The sequence below is a fragment of the Montipora foliosa genome, chromosome 1, assembly GCF_036669935.1.
Source record: "Montipora foliosa isolate CH-2021 chromosome 1, ASM3666993v2, whole genome shotgun sequence".
Lineage (NCBI taxonomy): Eukaryota > Metazoa > Cnidaria > Anthozoa > Scleractinia > Acroporidae > Montipora > Montipora foliosa.
The window spans coordinates 59,590,394-59,602,893 of NC_090869.1; the positions used below are offsets into that span (position 1 = coordinate 59,590,394).

At 41.9% G+C, this 12,500-nt stretch overlaps 1 protein-coding gene across 1 annotated transcript in view; it reads right to left on the bottom strand.

Annotated features, from left to right (window-relative positions):
• Positions 1-12,500, bottom strand: part of LOC138002957 (nck-associated protein 1 homolog) — a 43,221-nt gene that overhangs the window by 11,461 nt on the left and 19,260 nt on the right. The window contains exons 22-31 of the mRNA XM_068848926.1: positions 11,978-12,117; positions 10,037-10,168; positions 9,880-9,958; positions 5,619-5,655; positions 4,912-5,014; positions 4,239-4,360; positions 3,098-3,195; positions 2,493-2,586; positions 1,200-1,282; positions 164-247 (exon numbers count right to left, since the gene is read on the bottom strand). Coding sequence (XP_068705027.1) covers positions 164-247; positions 1,200-1,282; positions 2,493-2,586; positions 3,098-3,195; positions 4,239-4,360; positions 4,912-5,014; positions 5,619-5,655; positions 9,880-9,958; positions 10,037-10,168; positions 11,978-12,117 — 972 coding nt within the window. The remainder of the gene's footprint in view (positions 1-163; positions 248-1,199; positions 1,283-2,492; positions 2,587-3,097; positions 3,196-4,238; positions 4,361-4,911; positions 5,015-5,618; positions 5,656-9,879; positions 9,959-10,036; positions 10,169-11,977; positions 12,118-12,500) is intronic.

Sequence of the window (12,500 nt, forward strand, 5' to 3'; positions counted from 1 at the left end):
TTAGAGAAGTGTGGCGGGAAAATAGTACGGCCACGCACAAAACCTTTTTAAAAACTATTAAAAACGTACACCTTTACAGAGACTATAGCGATATAATCTTTTTTCTATCGCTTTGGTAGTAGTAAGCGAGAAAATTCAAACACAACACAGTGATTCCACTCACCGGTCGATCGTTGTTTCCCTGAGGAAAATGTTCCTTAAAGTCCACGATGGAGTTCATTAAGAATGGCACCCTCTTGTGCAGGACCTGATTACAATGAAATGATAACAGCTGCAACTCGGGAATTACATCATTTAAAATCAGCTTTTTAAACATAGTTTGCGACGGCGGACCATGACTACCTAAAGAAAGAGAAAACGAGAAGCTGTGCAGAAATTGAGTAACGTTTTTTTTTAAAAACGTCACTCGATTTCTGCACAGCTTCTCGTTTCTTCTGACCTCAGATGGTTACGACACTTAAATAGGTTCTCGCAAAACGTTTCTCAAATTTATGCAACTGCACCAAGACAAATTGGCGCTTTGAAGCTTAAAAGCTCTGTTGAGGTTGTTAAATAGGAAAAAGAGTAAGAGGCAAAAAAAACACGGTTATGTAGACTAGAGTAAACGGCATTAAAATTATTTTTTGCCTGGGACAGCTTTCTTTTTTTCCTTATCAATCACGGTTCTTCCTTGGTGACAAAACGTCCCGGGGATTTCCAAGGGGAGTTTACACAGTTTTGCAGCAAACTTGATTTCGAGCCATGCTATAGTCGTGGGGCCCGTTTATTCGGGATGTCCCGAAAACTTTTCGGGCATGCAAGAAAAGCCATTCACGAAAACGCCAGCTGCTACTTTTGATATGCTTTTGATACGCTGCCAACCGCTTGTTTTGGAAAGCCGATCTTTTAACGTGTTTTCAAGGCAAGGGAAAGAAAAATAACTGTGAAGTTTTACGACTTAAATCCTCTACGTTCTTGTGACACCCAAAAATGGCCCGTAAAGTTTCGGGACTTTCGAGAAACGCGCCCCAGGAAACAACTTGCATGCAAATACAAAAGGCTGCTCTAGCATAATCACAAGCAATATAAATATGCGGGTGACGTTAAGTGGCCTCTTTTGTCTTACCAAAAGATTCTAATGATCTGGGGCCCTTTTCTCGAAAGTCCCGAAAACCGTTTGTGAACCTGCCAACCGCTTGTTCAAAAACAAGAAGACTTACTGTTTCAAGCGCTTCTTGAGTCAATGAACGGAAAGTTAGAATTACTCCCACAATAATTACTCTCACCACCAAATCCTCGATATCTAAACGTAAACACAGTAAAAATTTAATGGTCTTGATTAAACGTACACAAATCTTGACAAAAACGACACAATTTATAACACTAGGATTTTAAGCTCAACATGGGAAGCTCGACACAAGAAGCGAAAAGAGCCCATAAGATTCGACAACAAACCAAAAATTTTAACAAACACTTAAATTAACAGCGTGCATAATTACATTCTGAGTAAAGAAAAGCATTAATAAAGATACAGTAAATCAAACAGAATGCTGCTGTTAAAGAGATAATTATACATAATAACGCCGAAGTATCCGAAGAAAAAAGTTCTGAGAGAAGACATACATACACGTATATCAATAGCTCCGACACGTTTCCCGACAGCGAACGTACCACACCATCACGATCCCTGATTTCCCACTTTTTCCTTGAAATTTATGTCAACCACTTTAAAAGCAAACTAGTGCGAACCAGTCCTCGAAAAATGCATCCCAGGTCGGGTTTTTCGTCACTGCCTGATTGCCCGACATAAACCTTCCTCTATATTCTCCGAAGAGTCCCAGGGTATTATGGCAACCTGGCGCTTACGAATATGCAGCAAATTGAAAAAAAAAAAGGGAACAAAACGTAATAAATGATACCATAAACAAGAGTGCGCAATCCTAGATGAACGTTTTTCAAAGATGAATGAAAGGTCCAACATATCAAGACAATTTTGGTGAGTCAGTGCGGTATGAACAAAAAGATCGCGTCATCATCCAAAGTAATTCGAAATTAATACATCCTCGTGTTGTTTTGATCTCATCAGAGAACTTTCAAATCCTAATTCGTACCCATCAATTCCGAACTGCACTCGATTTCTTTTAAACATAGAGAAAATCGGCTAACTCAATGTTGTACCCAATTTAAGTCTCCCGGGGTCAAGATTCTTTGTGTATTGTATTTGCCACATAATGTAGCATTCACATTTAGAGCAGTTTTCACATGATTGTCGTAAAACCAAAACCAAAGTAATTACTTTGGCCAATCAAAACTCGAAGTAATTACACGAAGCCGACACAAAGCGCGGGAAAATGTGCACGCGCAAGCCACGATTGGTTTTGGTTTCACTTCTGATTGGCTGACAAAATGGCGGGAGCGGAATTTTGAACCAATCACTGAGTGAAGTAATCATAAACCAAAGTTATTATTTAATTACTTTCGACACTCAATTGAAAACCACTCTAATATCATACTTTTCAGTCTTCTGACTTGCTCCATGCACTGCTCCGGTTTGTCAAAACTTGTCCTCAAGTTCAACAAAACGTCTTTGTTTTGAAGGACGAGTTTCTGAATAAAATAAACACATAAATCATTACGACGTGTTCCAACGTTCTTTAATTAAAATCTTCGCTCTCGTTGTCGGCCCTTACAACGAACAGCATCCATTTTGGAAACGCGAAAAATTAATAGAAACATACTGGCTAGCCTGCAAAGCAGGCGTATTGTTGTTTTGGTAAGAATTATCGGCAGACATCTTGGATAGCGAGACTAACAGAGGCCTGAGGCGAGTCAAGAAAATTGCACTCAGTGAGAGGAGGAGAGTATGACTCGTCCCAATCCTCTACCGGCTGTGTGCTTTCAAAATGGCGGCCACTTACGAACAAGCGCACGCCTCCCAAAAAAAGCGCCTCGATTCCGAACGACACGCAACAACCTGCAAAAGGGTGTGCAAACTGGCGCAAGATGCAACACCCAGCAATGTTGGGAGTTCCTCGCAAGGGGCTTAATGCTTGCATCGCTGATGAGGTCCAGCTGGTGAGATTCACCCCCTCAATGAGAAGTTGCGTATCTCACGTACCTTGATCTCGCCAACCTGACTAGCAACTTGCAGCATCATTTTCTGTCCTAAATGTTTCATTCCATACGCACCGAGCAATTCCGCAAGAGCTTGAAGTTCTGTAAACAAGAAAGCACGTTTGGTTGTATGAGCAAAGTACCTCCCGCAGGAAAGTCCGATTCTCCAGCAACTGAGCTCATTAGTAATTTTTGATGAGTTCGAAAATCATAAATGGTCAATCTCAACCCCAGAGCTCTTCTCTCTTGCGCCTGATTGAGGAAGAGAAGAGCTCTGAACAGCCCTGAGACAAAGTGTATTCTCATTGGTTTTCGTGAAGAACAATGAAAAGCGTCTCTGGTTGGTACATTTATGTTAGCACCAGGAGTGAACAGGCGCCTTAAGGATCAAAGAGCCAATTTTTGGCTTTACGAACCCTAAGGAGCATGTTCTCCTACATTGACAATCTCGTCCCCAGAGTCCGCTTTTCTTTTGGTCAGCACCAAGAACACGAACTCGGACCAATTCGCAGTGCGCAGTCGTAGTGAAGGTCCATTTTTGTAACTGTTGACAACCACTGTCGTTTCAAATTTCTGAGCGTGCGCAGACTTGCCGCAAGTCCGTGATTTGCGGACTCCCTGCCGTGGAAGTAGCCAGAGTCCGTGTTCTCGGTGCTTACCAAAAGAAAAGCGGACTATGGCGACGAGATTGCTACATTGAGTTTTTCAGAGCATCGGGTCATGCGCAGACATAAGATTCCAGGCTCTGGTGACGAGAATGATAAATGGTTTGAACCCAGGTATCGTATCATAATCAAATGAAATACGATCGTCCGTGTCAGTGTAGTCCTCAGAAAAACTGTTTAGGATGACATTAGGGACCTTTAGATCTGAGAACGCATGCGCATGCTCAGTACGGAAAACTCGTACTCGCAGCCGTCCTCATCCTCCGATCTAAAAGTCCTTATTGAGCATGCGCATAAGGTTTGGAGGCCGTCATTTTTCGAAGCGCGCATGCTCAGGCTGTTTATTTACTCACGAACCAAGCAAGAGCACTAAGAAGTTTTTTCATAATTAGTGTCTCTGTCGAAATGAAAGACACGACTTATAAAAAAGTTCGTGTTTCCCCTTACGTGATTCCAGCCTTTGCCCAACGACCAACTTACCATTCACATCAGTGTACTCCTCGGCTCTGAACGACTGTCCTGGCTTGTTTACAAATGAGCAACGACGAGGGGAAAAGACAATGTTTTCTGTCACAACCCGGCGCAAAAAGACATCCAAATACCTAGAGACAGATTCACAACATTAGCGCCAGCACGAAAACCCGTCATTGCCACGAAGGCCATTACGCGTAGAACAATTTAATGAAGGGAGAAACCGCACATGGTCAGGAAAACACAATGTTCTCTGCCACAACCGGACACAAAAAGACATCCAAATACCTAAAGAGAGATTCAAAACATTAACGCTAGAATTAAAACCTGTCACTGCCAAATAGGCTATTGCACGAAGAACAAAATAAAGGGACAAACAGAGCTGTAAGGGCATATGACTTGCAAACTGGTGTTTCCAGGTTCAAGTGCTTCTCTGGCTCTCACCAACACCTGAAATTCTCCTTGGAAATCTGCGACACAAATTCTTGGCTACGCTGGTAGATAGCCAACTGGTCTGGCCCCATTCGCTTCATCGACTCTAAAAAGGCCTCCAAGGGAAGCGGTCAATTATCAAGGACAAATGTTCCCCTTCGCTTGGATAAGAAGGAGGCTGACAATTCAGACAACGCCGAAAAAGTTTACTTGTCTTTTCACAACGAAAGATAAAGATTTCAAGACTAACCACGTCGAGTACATGTTGGTGATAGTAATGGCGCCCTGGCTATCTTCCGGTTGAGTTTGCTGAAGAAGAACGTGGTTAAACAGACGAGCCATGTCAACACCAGCTGCAAACAAAAAAAAAAAAAGAAATGGAATGGTATTAGCGTTGCATTTTCCGTCCACCAAGTTTGAATATCACAACTTTCAGTTGGAGGGCTTTATTGACAAGAAAACACTAGAGGTAGAACATTCATGTTGATCAGGGAGAAAGGATGGCGCAGTAGTGAGAGAACTCGCCTTCCACAATTGTGGCCCGGGTTCGATTCCCAGATCCGGCGTCATACATGGCTCATGTATGACGCCGGATCTGGGAATCGAACCCGGGTTGACTTTGTTGGTTCTCTATTCTGCTCCGAGAGGTTTTCTCCCGGTACTCCAGTTTTCCCCTCTCCTCAAAAACCATATGTATTAATTTGATTTGACTTCATTTGTGCACGGCCCCACAAGCTACTCAAGCTTAAACATTATCGTGTGAAAATAAAGATGTCCTATTTTTTTTATCACTATTTTGAGTTGATTCTAGCAAAACAAAAGCAGAGAAATATCTTTTCCCGAAGACAATAGTCGCGAGAAATCAAATTAAACAATCGCAACGCAAAGGAAATGCACGCAGCTGACCCCAATGGCGGGAAAATGCGTACAAGCAATTCAAAATTGACTTAAACTTACTGAAGTTTTCTAAACCTCGCAGAGTAGCCATCATCGCCTATGGAAAAAATACAGGTCAAAATTTAAAATGACTGTGAGACATGACAAGCAGTTTGCTTTCACAGAAAATTAACGTGTTGCGTTGTTAGTTGTCACCGGCAAATTCCGACGTCAATCTGTACCTTTGCTAAGTTAACAAGTAGAGTCGAAAACATTGATCCCATCCGTGATACGGTTCGGCAATTAGGGAGCTTAAGTAAGCGCGTTTTTGAGACGCAGACGGCAACCGAAAGAGAATATTTCGCGTGCCAACGGTGGTGTCTCCCAGATTTTTATACAAAGCATCTCTAATGGGGAAAGGATACTTGGCAATGCAAATGTGGTTGTGTGAAGACAAGTTAAAAGGGAAAACAGCTCACTTCCGGTTGCCGTCCGCGGGTCAAAAACGCGCGTGCTTAAGCTTCCTGTAAAGTAATATTTAGGACAAACAAACAAAAAATTAATATCCAATTCTGAGAACATGTTGGGAACGTTAAAGGAAGTTATCTTTGGTTTTCACTCGCGTGGGCAAACTGCCACGAAATGGCGATAAAATTTTCGAACATCTTATGGATTTTGTGCTTTTTGAGATTTTGGTCCTCGACCTGCGCCGAGTGTTTTTGCGGACTGAATTACCGAGGTCCTGTCAACACGTATCGGGATATTTACGATCTCTTCCTCAATTGAAGGATTATCCTTCATTGTCAGTTTGCCTTAAATGAAGTATTATCCTCCATTTTGATCACTCTGTCCCAGGACTTGTCTGGGACTTGTGGTAGCAAATAAAAAGAAAAGAAGGAAAAGCAGCCCCTGGAGAGGATTTGAACTCGGAGCATCCACTTTGAAGGAACTATTTTTATCCACTTAACCACTAAAGATCAATTGACTAGAAAATTTGTGGATTATTTACCAAACATAATTAGTATATATATAAAATCATTGCTGAATAATGGTTAAGTCTGAAGCTTGATTTTAAAATGGTTAGCTTTCCCTTGAAGTTTGATAACCGACATTTTTCACTGTGTAAGCTTGCTTCTTAGCGGGTGTTAATACACGTTTACAGCGGCATTTTTGGAAGAAAAAATTATTGACACATATAAAACATAACATCCTCGCATTAAGTGATGTGGTAGTCTAGTGGTTAAGTGAAGGAGTTATTAATCACACGTTCCCAGGTTCGAGTCCTGCGAGGCCAGACATTTAGGTCCGGCTTTTAAAAGAAATATGTTCATTTCCCATGATTCCTATCAAGCTCTCAGTGTCCAAAATGAACGATAATACTTTACTGGGAAGAAAGTGACAATTAAGAATAATCCTTCAATTGAGGGAGAGACTTGGTTGGTACCATTTGGCATACGAGTTGGCAATCTCGTTTCCAGAGCCGGTGAGCCCTTTTTGGCTAGTGGCAAAATTCAGAGAGCTGGGGAAATAAGTTTTTTGGCCAAAAACTGGGCTTCCGGTTTTAGTACGCATATACTCTATTGGCCGCGATTTTGCCGGACCCAAAGAGCTCTCTTAAAGCTTTTTTTCCTCTTTTTCGTCGTAAATCCTACTTTCATAAAGTTGCTTTTTATCGGAATCCACGCAGAGGGCTTTAAATTGTTCAAACACTTCTATTTTTCGGGAACATTGCCAACAGACATACCGCGAAAATCCGTTATTTTCGCAGGCTTCGATCCCCGTAATCTCCAGAAATAGTTTTGCAATTCCTTCGTCCCGAGATTCTCCTCCGAACAACAACGCATGGTGTTCATACGCAGCCAAACTTTTGCAACAGCAGCGGCAGAATTTTGTTTTAGAAGCGTACGCGGGTTTAGTTAGGATGTTGTCAGCCATTTCATTGGCAACTTTTATTTGCAGCAGTTTCACTTGTAAACGCCTGCGGAGTGCGTTGCGTGGAGACTACGTCCACCCAGCTCCGTTCACTTCCGTTTCTTTTTCGCATACTCAATCAGACAAAAAGAGCAACCAATCAGAATCGTCTCTCAAATTGATTCCCCAAGAGCTCTGTATCTTGGCCGCCGGCCACAAGATCACGGGCTCTGGTATCGAGATTGGCGAGTTGGCCGAAAAAGAATTTCCTTCAGCGGCCATGTTGAATAATTATGTGGTAAAGAATGGATCTATCTGAGTTTGTAACGTCATCGAAATTAAAAACTACCCGGATTCGACCGTCCACACGATTCCAGATTCTTTGAGTATCAGGGCTCGACATTGCGACTCACTGGTCGCCAATGCGACCAAAAATCAAGCGTTGGCGACTAGATTTTTAGAGCTAGTCGCCAGTGGGCGACTAACCTTCACCTTTTTCCTTCATCCTTTTAACCTCAAAGGCAAATCAACCGTAGTTTTGGATAAAATCCACGATTTATGCGCACAGAAATAACAAAACAAACCTACGACTCTTCTGGCTCTTCGATCTCCATCAGGGGCACCCAACGTCAATTTTCGGAAAATATCTGTTCGGAAGACGATTTGAGATCTAGAATTTTCGGAACATTTGTTCTAAAATTTCTGGCTTCCCTGCCTGTCCTAGGATTTTCGAACATCTACAAAATGTATAATTGCCCATTTTTAACGGATTTTTGTCCTAAAAAGGTCACCTAGATTTTTCGGGAGCCTTTTTTCTGGCTGAAATTTTCGAAAAGGTAAGTTTTGATCCCTATAATTTTCGGATCACTACACTTTCAGCTAGGAAATCCGAACAGATGAAAAAATTTTAGGGGATAAAAATATGCCTATATCTACCGTTTAAATACCAAAATACGCTGAAAATATGGAAAACTGGTGATTGTTTATGTTCAGGTTCGTCTATTTATGTAAGCTATAGACTCGAGGTTACATGGAAACTTAACAAAAGCGGAGGAAGCACAGGAAACGTGACTAAAGCTGCTTTCACATTGATTATTTACCTCGTAATGCGTAATGTTATGTTTTACGAGCCCTTGCTTCCTTTTAAGTTTTAGTATCTCAGTCTTAGAAGCTTACGTGTACCTAAACTTGCGACAATGAAGAAGATTGCATGTGTACATGATCATCAGAAAAATGAAGAAAAAAATATCAGTGAAAAAAATGGCGACTAAAAGTTAAGATCTGGCGACGAAAATTTTTGGATCAGTCGCCAATTGGCGCCTTACTAAAAATGTTAATTTTGAGCCCTGAGTATTCAAAATTTTCCACTCTAGAGAGTCAAAAAGGAATCAAAAAAGTTGCGGATTCGCATGCCGGATTCGCCGGATACGTAAGACGGAAGTCGAATCAGGAAAGACTGAAAGTTGGCGGATTCAAAAATATCCGGATACATGTGGACGGGGCCTGAATCTCCTTAAGGCCCCGTCCACCCGTATCTGGGTATTTTTGAATCCGCAACTTTTTCTTTCCGGATACGGCGTCCGTCCACACGTATCTGGCGAATCCGGAACTTTTTTAATACGCTCTCCAGAGTGGATATTTTTTAATCCAATAGGAATCCGGAACCGTGTGGACGCCAAATCCAGATATTTTTTTATCCGGATGACGTGACAAGATCGAGCCCATTTCCTTACCGTGAAATCAGTTCTCAAGATGGCTGCCGAGGGCTTCATGGCGCATGCTCTGTTACCTCTGTTTCCTTGAGGATTCCTCAGCACTAGAGTGAATCCGGATACCTTTCGGATACGTGTGGACGGGCAAATTCGATTTGAATACGCTACGTGTGGATGGAAATATTTTTTAATCCGGAAAGAAAAAGTTGCGGATTCAATAAATGAAACGGCATACAGCTTATTTCACCTTGTTCCCGTATTCTATGGACTGTAGAGCGGCTACCGGAACTCCGCTCAACATGATCGAAACGGAAGCATGCATAAGGCCCTTTCATTAACATTTTCCATGTTTTCCCTAGATTTAGACTCATGCGATTATCTTTTGCCCATTCCATTATAGATTTTACCTCAATCTCGCTATCTGCTTGACTTAATAGACCACATTCGATATGTTACAATTCAGTCCTAAACAAAAGGCATCATCTCGAGGCTCTGGGGAATAAACTCATACAAATCCTTATATTTATTCCCCAGAGCCTCGAGATGATGTCTTTTGTTTTGGATTGAATTTTAATATACCAAAATTGGTCTATTTAGCGCCATCTGGTATACTTAAGGAGATTCGTCAGCATATTTAACCAAACAATTACTAGGTGGATTTACTGCCTTTATGTCATTGATCACAATCGAAAACTGCGCTTTCAACATTAAAGAGTTACCTTGACATTTCCAAGCAGTTCCGAAGGTCGCGCAATCCTTAGGTTGTCAGCATCAAACTGGACCATTGTGTTTACAGACCTACCAATGACAAGCTGAGACTCAACAAACGCGATTGGTCAAAATGTAGACCCGACATATTAGCTTGCATTCACTTACTTTGTGAAGAATTCCTCCAGTTGCGTGTTCAAGTATTCACGAGGAGCAAAGATGTGCTCCCACACTGGAATTGCTTCGGTATATGTAATTCCACGGCAGATCTCCGTCAAGGCAATCAGTTTTCGATCCAGCCTAAAAGCAAACAAAGTAACGTCACACAGGAATAATTGAGAAACTGAAGTCTGTTTTAACAGCATAGCTACTATCTGGCGTTATCCTCTCCCCCAGAATAAGATGCCAGTCCGTCAAGGAGTTCCCTTTGCAGTACTTCGCTTGTTAGTAATCGACTTTTCCTGTGAAATGCTCGAGCTGATTCAGTTTGTGTGTTGAGGACAACCCTCGCTTTTGGAAACCAACTTTGAAAAATGACAAAATATTTATAAATCTTTACTGATTGTCCTTGCAGAGTAGCTTGAGGCAGCTGAAGCACGCGCATTTTTGAGACGCGGACGACAACCGGAAGTGAGCTGTTTTCCCTTTTAACTTGTCTTGACACAAAACAAATTAATATTGCCAAGTATCTTTCCTCCGTTAGAGATGATTAGTATAAAAGTCTGGGAGACACCGCCGTCTTGGCACGCGAAATGTTCTATTCTGGTTGCCGTCCGCGTCTCATAAACGCGTGTGCTTAAGGGGGGTGGCACTCAGCTACAGAAATGCAATGGTTGCTGGGGAAGCTTTTTAATCAAAGAGCCCTGCAAAAAGGTTGCATGAATGGTTTTTCAATGAAAATCTGACATCAGTTCAATCAAAAGGCGCATGCGCAACTAGTCCCAGTCCTCTGCCGTGCGTTTTAGTGAAAAAGAGGTAAAAGCTCTCAGGAAACGAAAGGGAGAGGTGGTTTTTTAACCGGATGGGAACTCGAAAACTCTAGCATAGAATTTCTATTTGGAGAAAAAAATGGAACTGATATTTTGAAAATTGTATGAAAGGAGGGCCTTAGGACGTCATATTTTTTTTTGAGAAGTAATTTCTTTTAAAATCCATGCTATAGATTTTCTGTTAGAATGTTCTCATACTGTTGCGTTAAAATAACTCGTTGAGTTTTTAGGCATTTTCTGTTTTGGTCACGTGACTTACCAAATATGGTTGTGAGTCACAGCAGACAAAGGAATGTTAAAAAGAGCACACTTTGCAAAAAAGGATAACTGTAGAGTTAAAGGAATTCGAGAGATGACTATTTGAAGGGGTTCATAGCAACGGTTTGGCAGTTAAGAGCCACCCCCACCCTCTTAAGCTCCCTAATATCCACCAATATTTACGCAATCGTCAAGAATAGACCACAAAGACCGCGGCTGTGAGAGAGGGGGCTCCGATCCGAGTAAAATCTCTCTCCATTTTTAACCGCTCTGTTCAGTTTTGGTCCGGGCGGGACTTGAACTCACTTTCAACTAATATTTAACAAATGGTAAAAGGTTTAGCGTGTACTATCGAGTTATAGATGCACGCGAATGAAGCGTAAGGTAACACGATGCGAGTGGACTCTAGCTTCTTGAGTACCCAGCAAACCTACCAAGTGCAATTATAACTCGATGGTACACGCTGAACCGTTTATTTTTTTCATAAAGCTGCAAAAAGTTTTCAAAATTTTCGGCGGCACACTGGTCCGTCATTATTGCAGTTTGAGGAAAAGCATTTTTCCCGGCGCACGCGCGCGTCAGTGTTTTCGTCATAACCATTCACCAGTGGGTGAATAATAAATGGGTAAAAGACCATATTCATATTCTCGGTATTGGACTGGAACCAGCTTGCAATGGAGGCTACTGAATGCGGGAAATCTTTTCAAATGCAAATACTTTTAAATATATTCCTCCGCATTAGCCTCCATTGCAAGCTAGTTCTAGTCCAATTCCGAGAATACGAATATGGTCTATTGACCAATCAGAGGGCGCGCTTTACTTTTGTTATGTTATAATTCTTAGTCAGAAGTTTCACACCCACACTGTTAGTGATTCCCTGCTCTTTCGAAAGCTTTCGCTTCCTGGGGGCACAAACTCGCTCTGCACGTTCTTCTTATTCTTGTCCTTCTTTCTATCTCCAGATATTTCTGTCATCAGTCGAACCGCCTGCAACTGCCACAACTAGAACGCGGCCAAAGAGTTAAATAAACAGACGTTTAGCCACGTCTAGTGGAAGATGAGCAATTTGTCTATCAAGGTCGTTCCGTCACCAATTAATTCTAAGATATGTTGGCTAATTCGATTCATAATTAAGTTATTTCTGTCAGTTGCATTCTGCCCATGCGTCTGCCGTAAGGTATTTCCTTCGTGGCTCAGTACACCATAAGACGTTTTGAGAAATCACACCAAGCCGGTCATATTTGCTGGATAACTCGAGCTGTAACATCAGGAGCTCCGTACCTCCACACTTTGCAAAGAAACTGTGAGTTCCCCGGACGTTTATGAAAAAGGGACCGGGGTACAGTTAATAGATCTCTTCTGGACGGTGCGGAGCCAGTTAGTTT